The 26,148-nt window shown below is 42.2% G+C and overlaps 1 protein-coding gene across 8 annotated transcripts in view; it reads left to right on the plus strand.

Annotated features, from left to right (window-relative positions):
* The window catches only part of PXYLP1 (2-phosphoxylose phosphatase 1), a 164,509-nt gene that overhangs the window by 119,129 nt on the left and 19,232 nt on the right, over positions 1-26,148 (plus strand). For 7 of the 8 annotated variants that reach the window (XM_073625937.1, XM_073625938.1, XM_073625933.1 and 4 more), the window contains 4 exons: positions 5,948-6,004; positions 10,317-10,487; positions 22,155-22,281; positions 23,865-24,004. In XM_073625937.1, the coding sequence (XP_073482038.1) occupies positions 5,995-6,004; positions 10,317-10,487; positions 22,155-22,281; positions 23,865-24,004 (448 nt within the window). In that variant the 5' untranslated portion in view covers positions 5,948-5,994. The remainder of the gene's footprint in view (positions 1-5,947; positions 6,005-10,316; positions 10,488-22,154; positions 22,282-23,864; positions 24,005-26,148) is intronic. The other variant, XM_073625936.1, reaches the window with a different exon arrangement.

Below are 26,148 nucleotides of genomic sequence, written 5' to 3' on the forward strand. Positions count from 1 at the left end.
GTTAGATTGCTACTTTCCAAACTATGTTATTCTTCAGTTGAAGAAACCAGTTTTCATCTAAAATGTTTGCCTATGGCTTGCTCTTTTTTCTCTTGTCACTGATACCTCCATTTGACTACTGCAAAAGAGGGGTGAACACAGTGACCCCACAGGAAATATAACACTTCTAACATCTAGTGCATAGGCATCGTAAGTTAGAGTTGCTACAAAAATTCACATTACCAAGCTATTCAAGTGCAATATTTAGAGTGAAATTTATTTATTTATTTTTTTTAAAGAAGGGGGTCATTTTTGGGTACAGTGGGGAAGGATTTGATTCCCACTCTTCTCAGATCCTAATGGTGCATTTCACCCTGGCAGAGAGATCTCTTCTACCCTTTCTTCCTTAGCATGACATTCATGGCTTTGCTCTGTGCTGTTATTCTTTGGCTCTTTTATCTGGATATTTCTATGGAGGAACCACTCAGAAGCAAGATACATCAAGGTGCTTTTTGAACATCTGATCAAATGGGATTTGGTGTAGGGCTTAGTTCTATTGTACAGTATATTTTGTAATTTGCCCATGTCACTGTTACCTTTTTGGTTAAAAAATACCTACAAAGGAAACCTGTACTGAGAGAAAAATGGAGCCTGCTAGTCTAGTTGCATGTTTCTTACTTTGATACTTTCACAATAAATGATCAGGGAAAAGTATGCAGCCATTGGTGGAAGAAAGATTTTAGAAATCCCAATCTGCATGTTTGTTCCAGATTGGTGACACAGTTAATGAAGTCATGGAATTATCAGGGCAGCCAGGTAACTATCATTTTTTTGGAAGCACAATAATGGCAGCCCCATACATCTCTCAATGAAATTTCCTTTTTAAATTATGTTTAAACTCAAGAGCAAAAAAAGTTTTTTGTCTTTATTTCACCTGGTGATCCTGCAGGTAACATACTTCCTGTCCTAGGGTGAGCACTCACTCACCATATTGTATCTACGAAATAGCGTTGTCACAGTAAGGCAGAAAATGTGTTAGTACTACAGAACAACTTTCCCCCCTCTATAACACAAGGGGGAGTTGTTTAGTTAAGAGGTAAGCTCTGCTCTAAAAAGCCTGCTTAAAGCGGAGTTCCACCTGTTTCTGTGTTTATAAAAAATGTAGCTTTTGACTTTTAATAAACACACACTCACCTGTCCCATGATCCAGCGATGCGGCAACCCAAAGCCTCGGTTTTCTCCCCAGCGCCAGCATCACTGGTGTGGGCACCCGGGTGTGACAGCTTGACAGCTTGCGGTTTCACAGCCCGGTGTTCACTTCGCATGTGCGAGTCGCGCTGCACATCTTGAATGGCCGGGCAATCAGGAATCTGTTCTGTGTCCCAGAAGATTGCAGCGAGAGAGGGGGAGAGGAAAACTTCTGCTCGAGTCGCCTAGTGGGAGCTAGGTACCCGCTCCCCCCCAAAAAAAAAAAAAAAATGCATGCCAAATGTGGCATGTCAGGGGTCCTTAAAGTGGAAGTTCCACGTTTGGGTGCAACTATAACACTGCAGAGTGCACAGGACATGAACAGAGTACTGTAAATCAAAAGGGAGAAAATAATAGAAGTTGAATGTTAGGAATTACATTGTGTAACAAAATAAGTTGTAAAAGAACCATAAAGTTGACTTCTGAAATCGATTCTGTCTGGCTCGCTGCAGAGGCTTTAGTTGGCAGCATGCAATATAGTCATATGACCCTGGGGAGGAAGTAAAATATGCAAAATACTTAATAGACGTTACACCAGGTGGTATTAGCTATAATTCAGCTTTTGTGAGCAGGGGTGTGGGTAGAGGCAACGTTACTGGAGAGATCCACATACAATGTACATTCTCAGCCATGGTGCCACTGGAGTCAACGCTGTATCCTGGCGTAGGCCAACAAGGCCCCGGCCTAGGGCAGCACTTTGCAGGGGGAAAGAGTCCCTGCCGGCTTGCACTACACTGTTAGTGTAGCACCATTCTTATGGGGCGGACTGGGCTGAGAGGCAAATTAGTCTAGTGCCCCCATAAAGCGCCCGCACTGCTTCCGGTATGCGGGTGTCTGGCATTCCGCAACTGTGGGGGGGCACTTCTAATTTTGACTGTCCTCTCAATCTGGACCACAAATCTTTTTTACCATCCCTGTCCCATTGCAGAGATTTCCCTTCACTTCCTGCCCCATAGCCAAACAGGGAGTGAGAGGAAATCTATGCAAATTAAGGGAATCCATTGCCCCCCCCCCCCCCAGGCCCTCAGAACTAGTGTCCCCACTTGAAAATTTCAGGGCGGGTCTTAAACAGCAAGGGGTGTGGCCATGACAGGGAGGGGTGGGTCATATTTAAATTAGGGGGTGCACGAGTTAAGTCAAGCTTAGGGCAGCACAAAACCTAAATGCACTACTGACTGGCGTTAGCAAAATTTATCTCATAGTAAAGTGGTGCCAACACTACAGCCTATTGGAACTGTCTTCTATCTTGGAAGGAAGATTTGGTGCCTGATTATATTAAGAATACTATCTGTAGAGCAGTAATGAAAGGCACATTGATTAGGGTTAAAGTGTATCTAAAGCAGCCTTTTTCAACCCAGGCACCCAGGTATGCCTTCAGGTTTCTCCAGGGGTGCCTTTGCAACATGTCTAAAAATTGCCTCAAAATTGTATACAAGCCAGCTGGTGGATCAAGCCTGCCTTTTAGTTGTACAAAGTTGCAGGTTTTCATTGTACACCATTATAACCTCCTAGCTGATGGCGTCCTAACAACCAATGATGCCTTTGGTTGATGGAAAGAACATTGGGTGCCTGGATAGCATCATTGTTTGCCCCTCCCCTGCTCCCCTCCATCAGTACTGGGATCACATTAGCTGAGTGATGAAAAACAGAAAAAAGAGAAAAACATTGTAGTACTGTTCAGTACCAGTATGCAGTATTGCTTTTTTTTAAGAATAAATCACCTCTAACGTTGGGTGACCTACATTTATGGATGTTGCTGTATTATGTAGAACAATTAAAATTTAAGAATGGGTTTCCTTGAGATTGTACATAATTTTAAAGGGTGCCTTGATCGAAAAAAGGTTAAAACAACACTGAGCTAAAGACCAGAACAAAAATGTAATTTATTGCAGATTACCAATCCTTAGATGCAGTGGTCAATTTTTCTTTCCTGCATTGCATCTCCCCATCTCCTCATCTGCATAACATAGTGGGGAGTTTATTTTGTAGTTCACGGAGGTGAACCGGTCAGGGCTGATAACACTGCAGAGCTGCACTGGATTTTCAGCAGGATCAACAGTTTTTTGTTATATCTGTTTAATACAGAAATAAACACACTTTCAATGGTTAAAATAAACAAACCAACACCCCCTGCAGATTTTGCCCCTCCGGGACTTCTCAAGTGGGAAAGGGACCTGGACCGCCAGTTTGACATTACCACAAGAAACCAAATACTCAGATTCATACATAAATCCTCCATATGCGCTAAAACTCAAGAAACCAATTACAAAATCATATCCCGTTGGTACAGAACCCCGGTAGTCCTACACAAGTTATTTCCGACAACATCTGACCAATGTTGGCGATGTCAATCAGATAAGGGAACCCTACTACACATCTTCTGGACTTGTCCCAAACTAACACATTTCTGGCAAACAATCAGAGGCGGTTCAAAGATTTACTGAATGTACAATACCAGATGACCCAGCATTTTTCCTTCTACACGCGTCAAACATACCTGAACGAACATACAAAAAATCTGTGATCCGACACTTATTGGATGCAGCCAAAGCCTGCATTCCACTAAACTGGAAATCCCCACACCCTCCCTCAATTGAACTATGGTTCACAAAGGTGGAGGAAATCAGAAAAATGGAGGATCTCATCCTCACGGCTCAAAATAGACAGGAGACATTCTCCAAAACATGGCAACTGTGGAACATGTTCTTATACTCAGATGAAGGCCAATCACTGAGAGGAATTATTCCCTCATCTCAACCAAGTACAACCACTGCCTGACTTGACAAGTTGCCTACTGAAATTCGAACACAAGCTAGACGGGAACTAGTATCACTCCATACAAGTGGGGATCCCCCCCCCCCTACTCTCCTCCTACCCAACCCCCCTCTCCATCTTATTCCCTCTTTCTCTTCTTCTAACACCTTGATATCTTTTATCTCTTTCAACTTCCAAAAATAACAAAAAGAGGTGGAATTGGTCCCAAGAAGCTACTTGACATCACAACTATGCCTTGCAGGGTTACATGTAACTCTGCATCAACAAGGTTAGAAACAGAGAAAGCAAGATAAGCACTACATAACAATGCTCTATGAGTTTCAACAGGAAATAAAGAACCCATCTTCCATACACGATACAACTGCTAGGTTAAAATGTTTGTAGTCATGTTACAAGATGCATACCTGTTGATACATGTTATTTTATGTGTGGCATTGTTCATTTGTGGTCCATGGGGAACTTTTTTCACTATATAAATAAACAATTTAACCAAAATAAACAAACCAACAGGGAGCAAATCTGAGCATTTCATTGTTATGGTTTACATATACTTTAAAGTGATTGTAAATGCTTTTTTGTAAAAAAACAAAACAGGTTCATACTTGCCTGCTCTGTGCAATGGATTTGCACAGAGCGGCCCCCGAACCTCCTCTTCTTGGGTCCTCTGCTGCCGCTACTGGCTTCTCCTCCTGGCGAGTGCCCCCCAAATAAAGCTGCTTCGTATTGGGGGCATTTATGCGGGCTCGATTCCAAGCCTTGCATTCTGTGTCTATAGACGCAGACAGCGAGACTTGGTCCCATCCCCGCTCTCATGTTACTGGCTTTGATCAACAGCAGGAGCCAGTGGCTCCCCTGAGAGCCAGAGAGACCAGAAAAAGAGGGGAGAGAAGAGCTTCAGATGGGCACAGCGCTTGAGCAAATGAGCACTAAACATTTTTTACCTTAAGGTCATACTTGCCTGCTTTTGTGCAGGGGTTTTGCACAGAGCAGCCTCGACCCTACTTTTCTCAGGTCCCGCACCGGTGCTTCTGGCCCTTCATCCTGCCGAGGGCCCCCACCACAAGCAGCTTGCTATGGGGGCACCCAAGCCGCTGCTCTGTGTGTCCATTCAGGCATGGAGGCTTGGCCCTGCCCCCTCTCTCTCCTCATTGGCTCACTGGCTTTGACAGCAGCGGGAGCCAATGGCGCTTCGCTGCCGTCTCAGCCAATGAGGAGGGAGAGTCCCCGACTGCCAAGTCTCCCGTGCAACATCGCTGGACGAGATTAGATAAGTATTAGGGGGGCTGCTGCACACAGAACATTTTTTTATTTTAATGCATAGAATGTATTAGGATAAAAAAAGCCTTCTGCCTTTACAACCACTTTAATGCAAGGAATGCATTAAAGCGGAGTTCCAACCAAAAGTGGAAGCTCCGCTCTCTGCCTCCCCCCTCTGGTGCCACATTTGGCACCTTTCGGGGGGGGGGGGGGAGTGGATACCTGTTTTTGACAGGTATCCATCCCCACTTTAGAAAGATTTTGCCCCCTCATTCAGCCCCCCGCTGCCGGGCCATTCAGGAAGCGCAGCGCACTTTGTGCATGCGCAGTAGGGAACCGACTGTGAAGTCACAAGGCATCACTGCCAGCTTCCCTTACAGGCAATGGCGGTGGCAACACCCGAGAGCTGATGGAAACATCGGCTGGGGTGCCGACAATGCTGGATTCCAGGACAGGTAAGTGTCCTAATATTAAAAGTCAGCTGCTACAGTATGTGTACCTGCTGGCTTTTAATTTTTTTTTTTTTTTGGGGGGGGGGGTGAGGCAGAACTCCTCTTTAAGCTAAAAAATGTTTAGACTTTAAAACCATTTTTGCCAATGATACATCTTGCACTTGGCATACTACCTTTTCGCTTTCACTGTTTTATTAAACATACTGATTCTTGTTTGTATTTTTGTGTCTCTGCAGTCACCAGATGGTTGCCTGTCAGTTTGCAGCTAAACTCACAATCCCACATGCTCCCAGGTAATGTTTAGCATTATACCAAATCATTTTGCCTTATTATAGATATAAACAGAATTAGATGTAGTAACATGGGGCCAGAGTAGCTGGGGATCACAACCTTACTATAACATATTGATTCAACACATGTGTATGTTTGCAAGCCTACATGTAGATCAGATGTGGAAGCAACCAGCTGTGTCCTTCTCAAGGACATTACTTGCACCGTGCATAATGAAAAAAAATGTCTGCCCTCAGACACTCATAAAATGCCAGACAAAATCTGGGCCCCTACAAACATGATTATTCCCTCTTATCTTTTGCTGATGTAGGTACTGTTTTCCTGTGCTGACTCGTGTCTGTAAATTTGTTAGTGTATTTCTACTTTTTGCAGCCGCATTGGGATAACACCTACTTTATGTTTGTTGCATGTTTCCATTAACATAGCATAACTTTAAAAAAAAATGCTGGTTACCTTTTTAATTGTTTTTATGCACTTACAAATCCCTACTCCCTGGATTTGAATATGGGTATTGAAGAAACCACCCTCCCACTTTGTATGTTAATGAGGAATAGCCTCTGAGAGGCTGAACGTACATGGATTGAAATTTTGGCCGGTTCAGCAGGGACAGACTGAATTTTGATCCATGTCTGGGCACTTCTGCTGTACAAAAGAAGTCGATATATCAGCCAACATCTGTACAACCAACCAACCAACACCAATCCCTGCCATCAGAACATAATAGTACAGCATTAGTGATTCCACCATCCACCTCGAATGGGAGAATTGGCATTTTTTTTTTTTTAATTTATTGTCAACCTGCTGGTTGATTGAAAAATAATGCCTGAGACTGTCCAGAAATTCTAAAGCTGGCTATACACTACTTTTTTTTTATTTATTTTTTTTAGTTCAAACTCCAAAAAAATAACAGTTTCCTCTATTCAGCAGGAACCTGCTGAGATTCGAACCTTTATTGGGCAGGCTGAATGTACCAAGTTGATCAATCGATCAACTTGGGTACAACCAGCCTGACGGAGTTTCTTGTGGTTATTACTAGCGGCTGCTTCAGCCGCTAGCGATAATCACTGCCTTCACCCACTGTCTAATCTATTCACGGTCTTCTCCCAGCAAGAACGGGTCGTCCCCCCCCCCCCCCCAGAAGACAATGGCCTGGCAGGAGGTATTCCCACATCAACCCAGTTTGTGTTGATGGGAGAATTGTGCAAATTTCTTTCCTGCAACCTGTGGTTGCAGGAAAGAAATTTGTTCTGTGCATGGCCTCCCTTAGTCCCATGCAGCCAGCCCTAATACAGCTCACTGGTGCTTGAATCTGATTGTTAAGCAGAGGTTTTCAGATCACCACATTGACAGAAGGAAATGAGGTAGACATGTGCGCTAAAGCTATACCTGGAAGAGAAATGGAAGTATTCTGTTTTCTGAATACATTTCCAGGTTTACTTTTCATGTTCCTCTGAAGTGGTCCTTTTAAATATTGGGTTTAGGTTTTACATACCAATAAATACAACCAGTTGCCATAGCTGTGTCATAAAAGTGCATGCTGTGCATCATGTAATGATAGTAATTAAATATATTTTGGTCTCAAGCTACTCCATAGCCCAGGCCACTGCCTTATTCAGCACTGAGTGAACCAAGGCTTATTCTTTGAGGCCAGAGAAATTGTAGTGCTGGAAAGAACAGATGTATAATTTCATACCTTCTTCACCCTAACATTTAAAGTACAGGCAAATGGAATATTTTGGTAAAAAGCACTTTTCATTGTAGAAGAGACATAGAATGCTTTACAGTATAATGTAATTAAATACAGTATAATGATACAAAATATATTTTGTTTTGAGGCACTCAGACATTTTACGTTAAGAGTTGCAGAGACTCCTTATTTAATAAGATGTTCTGGTTCCTCTAAACCTTTGAATAGCGTTTGCATCAGAGAGAGAGAAAAAAAAGGTACTTTTGTGAACAGCTTATTCTAAACTTCTTTAAAAGAGAAGCACAGCCAAAGTGTCTCTTCTGGTTCACAGGAGTGCACTTACTTTTGCTCTCCTGTGACCCAAAATCAGCCGACAGCAGGGTAAAGCCCTCTGTTGCCTGATGTAATAGAGCCGCTCCAGACTCTGGAAGAATCCCAACCATATTGTCAGGATCCATCCAACTGTCTGATGGACAGCTGGCTCCGGCTCCCAGCTGCACCCGTCCCCTCTCCACCCCAGCACTTCCGTGATCGCTGGAAAGGCAGAGCAGGGAGTGTTTACTTACATCGCTCTCTGCTCTGAGCGGACCGAGAACTAAGCAATCGGCGGTCATGTGATCGTTCAGTTCTTGGTCACAGAGCCAACGGGGCACAGCTGCCGCAGCATTGTGATGCTGCAATATTGAAGTGAGTATGTGTGTTTGTTTTTTACTAACCTCATACATCACTTTTAAATGAACAGGTAACTTATTTACAAGTTAAATATGTATATTATTAATAAAATAAAATATAAAGAGACACTGGGGGCAATTTACTAATACTGGTGCAGACAGAATCTGGAGTAGCTGTGCTTAGTAATCAGTCAGCTTCTAACTTCAGCTTGTTTAGTAAAGCTTTGATGAAATGAAAGGTAGATGATTGATTGCCATGTTCAGATTCTGTCTGTTTCAATCTTGGGTCTAGTTTATGCTTGAGAGTGAGGAGTGGTAAAAATGTGCGGTTGGGACGCATTTTTACTGCCTTCCTACGGCTCCCCCTTAAGACGCAAAAATTGCGGCGGGGGTATACTTATGCTGTGGTTGGAATGCTTTGCATTGTGGCGCAGCAAAAACTTATCCCCCCCTGTGGCCCTGCTGCTCAACAGGTACCTATTAAACTGAATTGTGTGCAATACCTTCACACACTTGCATTAGACTTTAATCCTCTGCTCTAATGGTGTAATGTTGGAGTGTGCCACTAACGTCCTCTTTCTAAGCATTCCTTTTATTCCATCACGTTGATTGGATTTCATACTGGCCAATATAAATGTGCAGGATCCAGGAAAAGGTATGAGGTGGGGGCAGATTTAGCACATGCCAACATTTGACTGTAAAAACAGAGTATTGAAGGCTTCTGTGGGTATGCCTGCACCTTATAGCTATATTTTATTTTTCTTTATTTCCTATAATCATTTTTTTTCTTTATTTCCTTAATGACAGATTTTTAAAGTGGAATGAAAGTCCTTTGTAATTTCAGGTTCAGCATCTTTGGCCACCTTCATTCAGCTGCATTGTTAACATCTGTGATTGGTCGTGGCAGCGATCACGTGGTACTGAGCCGCATGAATTGGCTCTGTACACAGTGTTTAAAACATTAATGCTTGTTGCCCAAGGGCTCTTTCTGAAATTCTGCAGTTTTTTAAACACAGCGGTAGGAAGTGGTTTTTAAAAAAAAAAAAAAAAAAAAAAAATTTATAATGTTTTTTGATATCGCAAGGAATGTAAATATCCCTTGCTATACAGCATGGCAGGTCCTCTTTATGAAGAGATTTGGGGTCTGAAAGACCCCAAATCTCTCCTTTACCCTTAAAAGTTAATAAGGATAAAAAAAAATGTAAACATGTTTACATGGCCCGGGAACTGGAAGTGAGGTCATGACGTTGCTCCGGTCCTCCCAGAAAATAGAGATGAGCGGTAGTCATCTTGCCATCACTTATCTCTATAGGAAATGACTGCCAACACCAGATGGTTCCCAGGCTCACCCATAGGTAACCTAAGTCCGGGAACCACTGGGAAGCGGCGGGAGGCACCTCTCCCACGGCTTCTAAAAGTGATTCCGTGGTGAATCCGACACTGGGATCTCTTTTATCGGAAAGTCAGCCACCTGAGGGAAAAAAAAATACTGGGGTTATGGCATCTAGCTGCAGCCATATCCCTGGTATTTAACATCAAGATCATGATGTAATTTCCCAGTTATGTGGTTGGCAAGTGGTTAGGCTAATGAGAAAAGGGCTATACGGCCTGTAGTCACATGATAAAGGGATCAACATGGTAAAGCAAGGGGAGATTTTTCATTAAAATGTTAATTTAGTAAGCTTAGTACTGACATCCCAGGCTTACATTGTCCACCACTGTTCGAGGGTGTTACATGTTAACCTCAGACACACCTTTCAGATTGTTGGGAAATTTTCTTTCCTGCTTGGAGTTCTGCTTTAATTAGGATTGAGGCATTGAAAATACTAATATGTACATATATTCAGAGCTATATTGGCCCATTACCAAATCAAGGCCCGATTGCTAATAAAAAAAAAACCTGGACCAGCCCAGAAGGCACAGCAATCTATAACATATGTTTTTCTTTTTTCTTAGGGTTTCCTATGCGGTTGATACCAGCTGGTTCAGGCAGAGGGGATGGTCTTAGCGCTAAGAACAGGAAGAGAATCATGCCCGACCCCCTGACAGAGCCTTCGGCACCTGATCCACTGTATGAAGCCAACCTGTACTGTAATACTCCTGGCATAACAGAGCGCAGTATGGAAGGTACAGTTATGATCAAAATGAATCTTAAACTAGTGGGAAGGAGAGAATGGGATCATCTGAGGAGGACACGGTTATTACGGACTATAGACAAATTTAATAAAAGTACATATATTTATTTTGTTAAAGTTGATTAAAAACCTCATTCAAATGTGAATTTCAACATACTAATAGGAAATCCTGTATAATAATAATAATAATAGTAGCTATACAAATAAAAGGTATGTAAGCCCTAAAAATGAACTTCTCTTATTTGTTCCCTTTTGCTCCCCTATCTGCTAAATATAACACAACACCTACAATGGTACTGTATATCTGTTCAATAAGAGCAAAAATACCTGTTAGTTTTTTCAGCAATCTTGTGTGCTGATAACTCCCTGTGTCTGTACACAAGGAAGGGATGGTGAGTAGAGGTCTAATCTTTGTAATCTATTAAAGTGAAGAAGGCTGACACCACGTGCTTAGAGGTTCAGAGCTGTGTTGTCATTTTAAGAAACTAGGAGCACCCTATATTTCTGGGACATCCAACATATATTTCTGTACTTGCACTATGTTTAAAGGATAAAACATAGAGGAATGTGCATGTATTCCAGAGATTTAATTTAAAAAAAAAAAAATAGATAGATATCTCACAAAAGTGAGTACACCCCTCACATTTTTTTAATTGCCTGGGCCGCAGTAACAATGTCCCGCCTCCTGTGATCACGTCATGAAAAAAAGAATTGTTACTCTACATAAAGATGGCCTAGGCTATAAGAAGATTGCCAAGACCCTGAAACTGAGCTGCAGCATGGTGGCCAAGACCATACAGTGGTTAACAGGACAGGTTCCACTCAGAAGAGGCCTCGCCATGGTCAACCAAAGAAGTTGAGTGCACGTGTTCAGCGTCAAATCCAGAGGTTGTCTTTGGAAAATAGACGTATAAGTGCTGCCAGCATTCCTGCAGAGGTTGAAGGGGTGGGGGGTCAGCCTGTCAGTGCTCAGACCATACACCGCACACTGCATCAAATGAGTCTGCATGGCTGTCGTCCCAGAAGGAAGCCTCTTCTAAAAATGATGCACAATAAAGCCCGCAAACAGTTTGCTGAAGACAAGCAGACTAAGGACATGGATTACTGGAACCGTGTCCTGTGGTCTGATGAGACCAAGACAAACTTACTTGGTTCAGATGGTGTCAAGCGTGTATGGTGGCAACCAGGTGAGGAGTACAAAGACATGTGTGTCTTGCCTACAGTCAAGCATGGTGGTGGGATTGTCATGGTCTGGGGCTGCATGAGTGCTGCTGGCACTGGGGAGCTACAGTTCATTGAGGGAACCATGAATGCCAACATGTACTGTGACATACTGAAACAGAGCATGATCCCCTTCCCTTCGGAGGCTGGGCCACAGGGCAGTATTCCAACATAAAGACCCCAAACACACCTCCAAGACAGCCGCTGCCTTGCTAAAGAAGCGGAGTGTAAAGATGATGGACTGGCCAAGCATGTCTCCAGACATAAACCCTATTGAACATTTGTGGGGCATCCTCAAATGGAAGGTGGAAGAATGCAAGGCCTCTAACATCCACCAGCTCTGTGATGTCGTCATGAAGGAGTGGAAGAGAACTCCAGTGGCAACCTGTGAACCTCTGGTAAACTCCATGCCCAAGAGGGTTAAGGCAGTGCTGGAAAATAGTGGTTGCCACACAAATTATTGACACTTTGGGCCCAATTTGCACATTTTCACTTAGGGGTGTACTCACTTTTGTTTCCAGCAGTTTAGACATTAATGGCTGTGTGTTGAGTTATTTTGAGGGGACAAGCTGTACACTCACTACTTTACATTGTAGCAAAGTGTAATTTCTTCCGTGTTGTCACATGAAAAGATATAGTAAAAGATTTACAAAAATGTGAGGGGTGTACTCACTTTTGTGAGATACTGTATCTAGGGGTTGGGCAAAAAATATGGAAACACTACATGATTTGCAGATGAGAAAGTGATGACATGTTTCTCGTTGAAAGTGTAAGTGATGTAACATTCTTTTGCTTCCGCTGTGTGATGAGACATCTAGCTAACAGGTGGGAAGCCTAACTTACGTCAATCGCTGCATGCGCTGCTAGTGTTACGGAGTCATGTCAGAGCTTACTGAGTTTCAAAGAGGGAAAATCATTGGTTCCCGCTTAGCTGGTGCCTCTGTGACTGAATTTGACCATTTATTTGAGGTTTCGCGAGGTGCAGTATTAAAGGTTACGACGGTATATACATTTTCTGGGAAAACGTTGTGTGATAAGCATAAGTGCAAATGCCAAACCACTAGTGACCGATATTAATGCTTAGAAGAGGAGAGAGTGGTGCAGTACCCATAAATTGTGGACTATCGATCAGTGGAAGACTGTAATATGGTCTGATGAATCGAGCTTCACACTGTTTCCAACCACTGGACGTGTTTAAGTGTGGCGAACACTGTCCCAAATTAATGACCAGGACTGTTGTGCCAATGGTAAAGCATGATGGCGGCACAAATATGGTTTGGGCAACCATATCTTAGTATTCTGCAGGCCCCATCATCCCCTTGAAAGGTAGAGTCACTGCCAGTGACCATGTACACATTTTGGCCAACCATGTGCACCCCATGGTGCAGACATTGTTTCCTGAAGATCGTGCTATTTACCAAGACAGTAATGCTCTGATTCACACAGTTGGTGTTGTCAAATTGTGGCTTGACAAGCATGCAGAAGAAGTCTCACGCTTTCCCTGGGCACTGCAGTCGCTGGACTTCACTATCATAGTGCCACTATGGTCAATTGTGGAGAACAAGCTTCAGCCTCGTTTCCACCTCTGGGATCTTTGCGAAAACTGGAATGATTTTTGCATGAAGAGTGGTACAAAAATCTATTATCCACCATCCAAGACTTATATTTCTCAATTCCCAGGAGAATTCAGGCCCTCTTGGATGCCAAAGGCAGTCCAACATCATATTGGGTAACAATTGCGTTCTTTTACCTGGTTTTTCCGTTGTTTTGTCCAACTTCTGTGTGTCTGTGCATGTGTGTGTGTGTGTGTGTGTATATATATGTGTAAAGCATCTCACAAAAGTGAGTACACCCCTCACATTTTTGTAAATATATTATTATATCTTTTCTTGTGACAACACTGAAGAAATGACACTTTGCTACAATGTAAAGTAGTGAGTGTACAACTTGTATAACAGTGTAAATTTGCTGTCCCCTCAAAATAACTCAACACACAGCCATTAATGACTAAACCACTGGCAACAAAAGTGAGTACACCCCTAAGTGAAAATGTCCAAATTGTGCCCAAAGTGTCAATATTTTGTGTGGCCACCATTATTTTTCAGCACTGCTTTAACCCTTTTGGGCACGGAGTTCACCAGAGCTTCATAGGGTTGCCACTGGAGTCCTCTTCCACTCCTCCATGACGACATCACGGAGCTGGTGGATGTTGGAGACTTTGCGCTCCTCTACCTTCCATTTGAGGATGCTCAATAGGGTTTAGGTCTGGAGACATGCTTGGCCAGTCCATCACCTTTACCTTCAGCATCTTTAGCAAGGCAGTGGTCGCCTGGGAGGTGTGTTTGGGGTTGTTATCATGTTGGAGTACTGCCCTGCGGCCCAGTCTCTGAAGGGAGGGGTATGTCACAGTACATGTTGGCATTCATGGTTCCCTCAATGAACTGTAGCTCCCCAGTGCCGGCAGCACTCATGCAGCCCCAGACCATGACACTCCCACCACCATGCATGACTGTAAGCAAGACACACTTGTCTTTGTACTCACCTGGTTGCCACCACACACGCTTGACACCATCTGAACCAAGTAAGTTTATCTTGGTCTCAGCAGACCACAGGACATTGTTCCAGTAATCCATGTCCTTAGTCTGCTTGTCTTCAGACTGTTTGCAGGCTTTCTTGTGCATCATTTTTAGAAGAGGCTTCCTTCTGGGACGACAGCCATGCAGACCAATTTGATGCAATGTGGGGCGTATATTCTGAGCACTGACAGGCTGACCCCCCCACCCCTTCAACCTCTGCAGCAATGCTGGCAGCACTCATATGTCTATTTCCTAAAGACAACCTCTGGATATGGCGCTGAGCACGTGCACTCAACTTCTATTGTCGACCATGGCGAGGCTTGATCTGAGTGGAACCTGATCTGTTAAACCACTGTATGGTCTTGGCCACCATGCTGCAGCTCAGTTTTAGGGTCTTGGCAATATTCTTATAGCTTAGGCCATCTTTATGTAGAGCAACAATTTTTTTTTCAGATCCTCAGAGAGTTCTTTGCCATGAAGTGCCATGTTAAACTTCCAGTGACCAGTATGAGAGAGTGAGAGCGATAACACCAAATTTTAACACACCTGCTCCCCATTCACACCTGAGACCTTGTAACACGAACGAGTCACATGACACCGGAGAGGGAAAAATGGCTAATTGGGCCCAATTTGGACATTTTCACTTAGGGGTGTACTCACTGTTGTTGCCAACGGTTTAGACATAAATGGCTGTGTGTTGAGTTATTTTGAGAGGGCAGCAAATTTACACTGTTATACAAGCTGTACATTCACTACTTTACATTGTAGCAACGTGTCATTTCTTCAGTGTTGTCACATGAAAAGATATAAAATATTTACAAAAATGTGAGTGGTGTACCGGATATCTAAACAGAAAAAAATGTTCCTGATGCATTTTTTATTCAGTAGAACATTAATCTGTTTCACGATAAATAGCTCACTGCTGATTGTAGATGCTCCCTCACGTAGAGAAGTTCATTGCTATATTCTGAATCTTCAAATGCAATATGCACAGAGAAAGGGACCCTAGCTCAGGAAAACAGGGTAGCTGAGTTGGAGAGAAATACAAATCACTCTTGCATTTGCTATAACTCGTAGACAATAGATGGAGGATTTAATTAATCTAAAAAAAAGGCTATAAGGGAATAGGTGCAACCCAGTAGGTATACTAATGTAATCACCTACAGTATGTTGTCATGACACAGTTGTACGTTCTATCATCACTTTTTTTGTATGCATTAGTTCTGACCATGAATGTGGAAAAACAGTATCTAGATGGACCAAAGCTGATATTTCAGTTTTGGGTCAGCGTTGAGAATATAAAACTCCCACCCGCTTCCTATTACTTTTCTTGGTGACTGTCCTTCACAGCCCAAATCCTCCCACATCACATCCATTACAAAGGAGTTTCACTCTTTCCATTTTTATTACTTATTTGGCATTATATAGAATGTAGTAGGAAGCGTAAAGTTCTGGTGCAAGGGAACAGCAGAGCTGGGATCATGGATATTTTGGATACAGTTTCTTCAGCATACTGTACAATAGCTGATTCAACCACAGTAAAGAAAAAAATTGAGTAGCCCGATGGGTTTAAAGGAAATGTTTGTATACATCTTACTCCTTTTATGGCACAGACTAAAAAATGTAATGTATATATTTTTAAGTCGGGTAAATATGATATATTTTATGTGAATATTTGTTCATAGGTAGCCAGAAGGTGGAGCTTTTGGCTTTGTTTTGCAGGTTTTCTTCTGATTGAATATAGTCTGTTATTTACAGAGCTTAGCTCAAGCAGACATTCATGCAACCAATGGATGATTCAGAACATTGACTCATCCCCCTCTCTACTTTTAGTTTGTTCGCTTTGTCTGAGATTTTTAAATAAGGACAGGAAGAATTAACGAAGATAAATAAGTCATTAGTGTAAATATAGGTGCATTTTCCATGCTCCAAATTAACAATGCCATTACACAATTTCTATGTGTTGAAACCAAATTGATTTAAAGGATAAGTTCTCTTTTTAGAAAAAATTATAAATGCACATTTATTTGCAGGTACGAGGGAGCCTATACATTCTGACAGGAAGACTCATTGAACTGTGGTAGTTCATGGAAAACTACAAGCCGCAAAGGGTTCCGGACCTTGTAGTTTTCCATTCACAGGACACTGTTTATGAGTGACACAGCTGGAGCCAAGCTCAGCCACATTTTTTTTAAATTGTAAGAGCTAGCGGGAAAGGAGAAGATCCCCACTAGCTGTCAGATCAGGAAGCTGGGGGGGTGCGGGGGCCGGTCCGTTCGTAATATATAACATGTTACACCCTGAATCGGAGTGTAACATTCAGTGGCGGCTGGTGCTCAAAGTTTTTTGGGGGGGCTGCAAACAAACCGAAAAAATGTTGAAAAAAAACATCAATTGCAGCCACTGTGCCCATCAAGCGCAGCCACTGTGCCCATCAAGCGCAGCCACTGTGCCCATCAAGCGCAGCCACTGTGCCCATCAAACGCAGCCACTGTGCCTATCATATGCTGCCAGTGTGCCCATTATATGCTGCCAGTGTGCCCATCATATGCTGCCAGTGTGCCCATCAAATGCTGCCATTGTGCCTAACTGCCCATCAAATGCTGCCAGTGTGCCCAACTGCCCATCATATGCTGCCCGTGTGCCCGCTGCCCCTGCTCGCCGTTTGCCTGGCACTTACCCTGTGTCTGTGAGGCAGTGGTTGACGGCGACGAGTGGGGTCCTTCATGCGTCTCCTGGCTCCTGGTGCCTATCGTTTAAGCCAATCAGGTGACAGGTAATAGACCTGAGCACCTGATTGGCGGAGAGGCGGTTCAGTGACTATTCGCTTTCCTAATACAGCTGAGTGGACTGCGAGCACCATGCTAGTTCACCTATTTTGCAGCCTTACTTACCAGCCCCGCTCAGGCTGTGCGTTCCACGGAGCTTCTGACATCGCTTCCGGTTTCCCTGTGGCAGAAGGAAACCTAAAGTAACGTCTTAACTCGAAGAACAAAGCACCCGCCCGTAGTGATAATACTGGTGGAAGTTGTTCGGCGTGATGGAATGCGCCACAAAGCAGGTAAAAATCCTGTAAATGAAGCACCTCGTCCGGCGCCCGAACACAGTGCACTTAAAGGAAATTTTTTTTTTTTCTATTTTGTTTTAAAATATATATATATAATAGACTACCACTCAATTGTTAGTACACCCCCATTTTTACAGTTTTTGTAGAATGTCCTGAAAAAGTATTCACACCCCTTGAAATTTTCCACATTTTATCATGTTACAACCAAAAACATAAATGTATTTTATTGGGATTTTTTGTGATGGACCAACACAAAGTGGCACATAATTGTGAAGTGGAAGGAAAATGTTAAATGGTTTTCAAATTTTTTTTTTACAAATATCTAAAAAGTGTGGTGTGCATTTATATTCAGCCCCCTTTACTTTATCTTTGCTTGTACGATACCCCTAACTAAAATCTAGTGGAATCAATTGTCTTCAGAAGTCACCTAATTAGTAAATAGAGTCCATCTGTGTGTAATTTCATCTCAGTATAAATATAGTTGTTCTGTGAAGCCCTCAGAGGTTTGTTAGAGAATCTTCATGAACAAACAGCATTATGAAGGCCAAGGGACACACCAGACAGGTCTGGGATAAAGTTGTGGAGAAGTTTAAAGCAGAGTTAGGTTATAAAAAATATCGCAAGCTTTGAACATCTCACGGAGCACTGTTCAATCCATCATCCGAAAATAGAAAGCGTATGGCACAACTGCAGACCTACAAAGACATGGCCGTCCACCTAAACTGACAGGCCGGGCAAGGAGAGCATTAATCAGAGAAGTAGCCAAGAGACCCATGATAACTCTGGAGGAGCTGCAGAGATCCACAGCTCAGGTGGGAGAATCTGTCCACAGGACAACTATTAGTCGTGTACTCCACAAATCTGGCCTTTATAGAAGAGTGGCAAGAAGATAGCCATTGTTGAAAGAAAGCCATAAGAAGTCCCGTTTGCAGTTTGCGAGAAGTCATGTGGAGGACACAGCAAACATGTGGAAGAAGGTGCTCTAGTCAGATGAGACTAAAATTTAACTTTTTGGCCTAAAAGCAAAACGCTATGTGTGGCAGAAAACTAACACTGCACATCACCCTGAACACACCTTCCCCACCGTGAAACATGATGGTGGCAGATGCTTTTCTTTAGCAGGGGCAGGGAAGCTGGTCAGAGTTGATGGGAAGATGGACGGAGCCAAATACAGGGCAATCTTAGAGGAAAACCTGTTAGAGTCTGCAAAAGACTTAAGACTGGGATGGAGGTTCATCTTCTAGGAGGAAAACGACCCTAAACATACAGTCAGAGCTACAATGGAATGGTTTTGATCAAAGCATATTCATGTGTTAGAAAGTCCAGACCTAAATCCAATTGCAAATCTGTGGCAAGACCTGAAATCTGATGCTTTCCATCCAATCTGACAGAGCTTGAGCTAATTTGCAAAGAAGCAATGGGCAAAAATGTCACTCTCTAGATGTGCAAAGCTCATAGAAACATGCCCAAAAAGACTTGCAGCTGTAATTGCAGTGAAAGATGGTTCTACAAAGTATTGACTCAGAGGGGCTGAATACAAATGCATGCCACAATGTCACATATTTATTTGAAAGCTATTTATCATTTTGCTTCCACTTCACAATTATGTGCCACTTTGTTTTGGTCTATCACATAAAATCCGAATAAAATACATTAATGTTTTTGGTTGTAACATGACTAAATGTGGAACATTTCAAGGGATATGAGCACTGTAAGTGGTAAACTGCTAGAGGTGGGAAAAAAAAGTTTAGGTTAACAAAAACGGAAAAACAATGTGCTTTTCAGAGTTATACAAAAAGGACCTTTTCAAGGAAGAATCAATGGGTTACCAATTCACCGTTGTTCTGCAGCAATAATAGAAAATTAGTAAAAGCCTTGAAAGTTTATGCTAACAATTCCTACAGGCGTCCCGACTTTTGTGGATGACTTTTATAAGCTCTCTGTCTGTATACAATGGTAGTGTTAAAACAGACTTTGTTACTTCACCCTCAAAAGCAACATTTGGACATTATTGTAATGCAGGTAGTAGTATACTGCTTTCAAAATGGCGAGAAAAAGGCAATTAACAAAAGGCAGATAGACCATTATAACCCTAATGCCGCGTACACACAATCGGAAATTCGGCCAGCAAAAGACCGATGAGAGCTTTTGGTCGGAAAATACGACCTTGTGTATGCTCCATTGGACTTTTGCTGGCAGAAAGTTTTTTCCAATGGAAAATCCGCTCATGTGTACGCGGCATTACAGTTTCCTACACCATCAAAAGGCACTTGGAAACTCTGACAGGAGGATTCTGGCAGACCCAAAGACACAACAGACTGTGTCAGCAGCTTGGGTGACAGGCGGCTCACAGGTTAACTGCTTCAAGCACAGCTTAACACTGATTGAAGTAAGCAAGTCTCAATTTCAACTGTGAAGAGAAGACTTCCAGCTGCAGGTTTGATAGGTCAAGTGGCTGTAAGAAAGCCATTGTCTTGTCTGGGCCATGAAGCACTGCCAGTGGACTACTTAAGACTAGAAGAGGGTCTTTTGGACCGATGAATCATAATTTTAGATCTTCTGTTTGTCATCCAGGATTTTTAATCTGTCATTGAGTAGGTGAAAGGATGGTTCCTCGGTGTGTGTGACTAGCTGTTAAACATTGGAGAGGAAGCATGATGGTGGGGCTTTTATGCTGGATCCAGAGTCGGCCTCTTGCCGAGTGAGTGGCCCCCTGAACCAAAACTCCTACCACAGCATTTTGCAGCGCCATCCAATACCCTCTGGAATACACCTAGTTGGTCAAGGTTTAATCCTACAGCAAGATAATTATCCAAAGCAAATTAGATGAAAAGAACAAGATGGTAGGCTTCAATTGTGAAATGGCCAGCACAGTCTTCAGACTTAAACCCCATCGAGCTGGTTTGGGATTAACTGGACAGAAGTGTGAAAGCAAAGCAACCTACAAGTGCAACACATTTGTGAGAACTTCTGCAACAGTGTTGGGAAGAACTTTTTGAACAATATTTAATTTTTGTTGCAGAAAGAATGCCACAAGTGCGATTAATAGTGCATAAGAGAGAAAGGTAAACCCTCTTCCCCTCTTCATTTTCACTGCTACATGTTGGGTTGACCTATGCTGTAGGTTTTCCAGTGGTGGAAGGAGCTTTAGGCCTCATTAACCATGGTGTACCAATCTGTCTGCCTGTGCGAAGAGGCCATAGTCACCTGCAAGAGATGCACAGGGGTTCTGTGCAGGCCCACACGCAGGCAGGCTGTTTAAATCAATGACAGACATCTGGCTGTACAGATGTCCATGCATATTCCAGAGTGGACATCCGTACAGCACCAATGCATGGATCAGGATGCAGACAGACTGCGTTGTGATCTGTGTATCAAGAAGATTTCCCCTCTATTACTGATCTGGAGACACAATTTGGGATTTTCTTTTACTTTCACTTTCAGGGATAATGGTAAACAGGACAATTAATAGGGGCACAGACATCAATAAAAACCTGACAGGTGTTTTAATCCCTCTCCATGCTATACAAAACTTAGAAAAAATGTTGCCTTTAGTTATATGTTAATGTGAAAAAATTATACATCTTAAAGTTCATTTTTTTTAAATAATGTTTGGTCTTGGATAATTGTAATGCATTGAAATTGTAGTAAACCATATTCTGTGGATTAGTGCACTATTTGATTTGTTTTTGCACTGTTTAGTGAATAAGCCTTTTCAATAAAACATATACAATTTTGTCAGTCATTATCAGCCATATTTTATTTATTATCATTAAAATCTAAATGAAAAAAAAAAAAATTTTCAGAAAACTGACATTAATTCTCAGATGTATCCTTTTACTAATGTTCTGTGAAAGTTGTTATATCTCTGTGTGGGGGCTCATGGCCTATAGTCTATAGAACTTCCGCTTTTGCTGAAACTGTCTGTGCTAAACTTGAAACAGGAAATCAAGACTAGACAGAAGTGGGAGAGTGGCTTTGGTCTCAGTATTTTAGGCTGTTTCTTATTATCAGCATAAATGTGTGTGGCATATGAAACTCCTGTACTAAGACTGAACTCCTTTGTACTATTTTGGCTTGTCACATGTCATTCACAAAAAAAATGTAATGCTTTTTCAATAAGCAAAAAAAGTTTAAAATGTATAGTGTTGTAACCCATAGCAATCAGTTAGCTTCAGCTTACAAAATAATTTTTCCCAATAGGTAACTTCAGATTGGTTGTTGCAAGTTACTGCTTTGTGTCGTTTGTATTGAATAAGCGAAAGGTATTTTAAATAAGACTTTGAAGCCTCACAAAAAATTTTTTTTCTGTTCAGAGTTTTAGTAGTAAACACTCATGTGCACTAAGGCCGACATACACGCAGCAAATTTTTTTTCAAGCACCGATTGCAGCAAAGAAATTTGCTTGAGTCCCCCTTCAACATAGACAGTGTTAACAGGGAAATCCCTCATGCCGAGCAATTGTCCTCTTCCGGCAGGGGTGGGCAGGAGAAGCCATCCCTGCCAGGACGGCTTCTAATCGCAAGCGAGTCCGGCAGGCTGGTTGTACCCAAGTTGATCGATCGATCAACTTGGTACATTCAGCCTGCCCATTAATGGGTCGAGTCTTGTCCGGTTCCTGCTGAATCGGCGGAAATTTGAACCCTGTATGGCCGGCCCAAGAAGTAATAATTATGTGTAACCCTGTCCAGTAGCTTCTGAGATTTGTAATTGCCCAGTTCAGGCATTTTGCACTTTTTTTTTAAATTGCCTGTAAAATATGTAGTTAGATTCATATGTTCTTTCCTGTATTTAGGCCATGCACCGCACAACTTGAAACTGGTTTCCGTCCAGGTGATGATCCGTCATGGAGACAGGTATCCATTGTATGCGATTCCCAGAACCAAGAGACCTGATATTGACTGTGTGCTAGAGCCTGACAGGTACAGTCCATGTTCCTTGAGTAGTCCTTATACTCATGTATACTCATGTTTGTGTTTAATGTATTGCAGTGTAATTTTGCAATAAAACCTGATCTTTACTTGAGACTCAAGAGACTCAAACTGCCATACCCTTCGCTCCAAACCTTGCACCTTATGATAGGGGAATGCATGCTTAATTGGTTGCATACTACTGTCTCTTCCTGCTTGAGTGCAATCCAAAATTGTATTCCAGTTTGGGGTAGATGGCAGCAGGTTGAATTATGTGAATCACCTTTTATGTAACTCAGAACTACACTGGCAACATGCCTATACCTTGCATCCCCAGGCCTCTCTGCCATGTCTTCAACACCTGCGATTACCATTAACTCCTTCCCCCAGCTGGATTTTCCATATTTTCAACATTATCCACTTAAAGACCAGCCACGTTTTGAGATTTTGGTGTTTACATGTTTAAAACAGTTTTTTTTGCTAGAAAATTACTTAGAACCCCCAAACATTATATATTGTTTTTTTTCTAACACCCTAGAGAATAAAATGGCGGTCATTACAATACTTTTTTCACACCGTATTTGCGCAGTGGTTTTACAAGCACACTTTTTTTGGAAAAAATTCACTTTTTTGAATAAAAAAATAAGACAACAGTAAAGTTAGCCCAATTTTTTTTTTTTTATATTGTGAAAGATAATGTTACACCGAGTACTTTGATACCCAACATGTCACGCTTCAAAATTGCACCCACTCATGGAATGGCATCAAACTTTTACCCTCAAAAATCTTCATAGGCGATGTTTAAAAAATTCTACAGGTTGCATGTTTTGCGTTACAGAGGAGGTCTATGGCTAGAATTATTGCTCTCGCTCTACCGATCGCGGCGATACCTCATATGTGTGGTTTGACCATCATTTTCATATGCGAGCGCTACTCACGTATGCATTCGCTTCTGCGCGTGAGCTCTTTGGGACAGGGCGTTTTAAATTTTTTTTTTTTTCTTATTTATTTTACTTGATTTTATTTATTTTTACACTGTTTTTTTTTTTTTTTTTTTTTTTTTTTATTTGGGTCACTTTTATTCCTATTACAAGGAATGTAAACATCCCTTGTAATAGAAAAAAGCATGACAGGTCCTCTTAAATATGAGATCTGGGGTCAAAAAGTCCTCAGATCTCATATTTTGACTTAAATGCAATGAAAAAGTGTCATGGAGATGGGTGGCCATCTTCCCCTCACTCGTCTCCATGTCAGCCCAGAGGACAGACGCGATCGCCTCCGTCACCTGTCGACGGCTCTGGTAAGCGGCGATATCCGCCCCCAAAAAAGGGAGGTATATGTACATGCGGCAGTTGACAAGTGGTTATCAAGAATGTAGTTTGAACTTTGACACTATACCTGATCCATCACAAAAAGTGAGGCTTTGTTGGCGTGGAGTGCAAAGCTTGAAACTTTATTGGTCAGATTACACCCCTAAAATGATGCGGCCTTTTGATCCAATCTGCCAGTGCCCACCAACGCTGAAATATTAGTTGAGTGGTAACTGAAGCTTATTTGAAACTTCACGTGTATTTATGACTCTTTCTTTTATGCAGAAGTCCATCTCATCCTAACTTGGCAGATTTTGTCAGTCATATGAAGAAAGGTTCAGAAGCACAAATGGATGGTACTTTGAGTAGCCTGGCTCATTTTCCTAGCCATTCTACTTGTGAAATGGGAGAGCTAACCCAGACAGGTAAGCCTATTCTTTTGATATTCATATAGGAAAGAAAGTGTCCTTAAATGAGACATCAGACGAAGTAGCAAGTTTTTTTTTTTTTTTTTTTTTTAACAATCAGGAGTGCTTTATTGAAGGAAGGTTTACAGTACGATAAAAAATAATACATTCATCTTATGGAGTAGACATGGTATATTGCAGTAACTTTGATACGTTACGTTACATATTCGGTGTCCAATCAGCAGTATAAACAGTGAGTCAATACAAGAAAGAGTGCAATGAGCGGATACTATGTTCAGGAATTAGGTCCCAGTAAGGGGGGGTGGGGGGTGAAGAGGGGGAAGGGTAGGATAGTTGGGGGGGGGGATCTTAGTCAGCTACATCCAGTTAATTCAAAAGCTATCCATGGCAACCACACTTTATCAAATTTCCAGGGGCAGCCACGACTGATGTACGTTAACTTATAAGAGGTAGAGCAGCATTAACTCTGCTTTCCCAGGAGGATAAAGCAGGGGGGGGCAGAGGAGGTCCATTGAGTGTAGTGAGTAGCACTCTCGCCTAGCAGTAAGAAGGGTCACTGGTTCGAATCCCAACCACGACACTACCTGCCTGGAGTTTGCATGTTCTCCCTGTGCCTGCGTGGGTTTCCTCTGGGTACTCCAGTTTCCTCCCACACTCCAAAGACATGCTGGTAGGTTAATTGGATCCTGTCTAAATTGTCCCTAGTATGTATGAATGTGAGTTAGGGACCTTAGATTGTAAGCTCCTTGAGGGTAGGGACTGATGTGAATGTACAATGTATATGTAAAGCGCTGCATAAATTGACAGCGCTATATAAGTACCTGAAATAAATAAATAAATAAAACACAGAGTGGCCCTATAGTGGGGAAAATAATTATTTGATTCCCTGCAGATTTTGTAAGTTTGCCCACTTACAAAGAAATGAAGGATCAATCATTTTTATCAAAGGTGCATTTTAAATGACAGAGACAGAATATCAACCAAATATCCAAAAAAAAACACGATACAAATGTTATAACTTGAGTTGCAGTTCAGTGAGTAAAATAAGTATTTGATCCCCTACCAACCAATAATAATTCTGGCTCCCACAGACTGGCTACAGTATGTACTCATGTGGTACACAGATTTAGTCCTGTCATTTTAAGAAGATGTTTCTAACGAGAACTTGTTGTGTGTATAACCACTTCAGCCCCGGAAGATTTTACCCCCTTCCTGACTAGAGCACTTTTTACAATTTGGCACTGCATCGCTTTAACTGACAATCGTTCGACGCTGTACCCAAACAAAATTTGCGTCCTTTTTTCCCACAAATAGAGCTTTCTTTTGTTGATATTTGCAACAATTTAAAAAAAAAAAACAATATTTTTTACTTTTTGCTATAATAAATATCCCCCAATTTAAAAAAAAAAAAAACACATTTCTTCATCAGTTTAGGCCAATATATTCTTCTACATATTTTTGGTAAAAAAAAAATCACAATAAGCATATATTGATTGATTTGCACAAATGTTATAGTGTCTACAAACAATGGGAAAGATTTATGGCATTTTTATTATTTTTTACTAGTAATGGCGGTGATTTTTAGCGGTATTGCGACGGACAGATTGGAGACTTTTGATACTTTTTTGGGACCATTGGCATTTATACAGCGATCAGTGCTATGAAAATCCACTGATTTCTGTGTAAATGTCACTGGCAGGGAAGGGGTTAACACTAGGGGGCGATCAAGGGGTTAATTGTGTGTTCCCTCAGTGGGTTATAACTGGGGGGGGGGGGGATAGGATTGACTAGGAGAGGAGACATATCGTTTTTCCTACTTGGTAGGAACAAATGATATGGCTCCTCTTCCCAGACAGCACAGGGATTTGTGTGTTTACACACACAAATTCCCATGCTGGCGCTCGTGCACACGATCGCGCCCGCCAGCCACGCGCATTGGGTCCCCCGCCGCCCAGCGGGTGCGCGCACGCCCGCCCTCTGGTGTACGCTAAAGGAATGGATGTACCCGTATGGGATTTCGCCCAGGGGAGACATTCTGCAGCAGTATATCTGCGTCAGCTGGTCGGGAACCGGATAAAAGACACCTGTCCACAGAATCTTTTATTCAAAGCTTATCATCATGAACAAGACCAAAGAGCTGT

Source organism: Aquarana catesbeiana, linkage group LG04 (genome assembly GCF_042186555.1).
Source record: "Aquarana catesbeiana isolate 2022-GZ linkage group LG04, ASM4218655v1, whole genome shotgun sequence".
Classification (NCBI taxonomy): domain Eukaryota; kingdom Metazoa; phylum Chordata; class Amphibia; order Anura; family Ranidae; genus Aquarana; species Aquarana catesbeiana.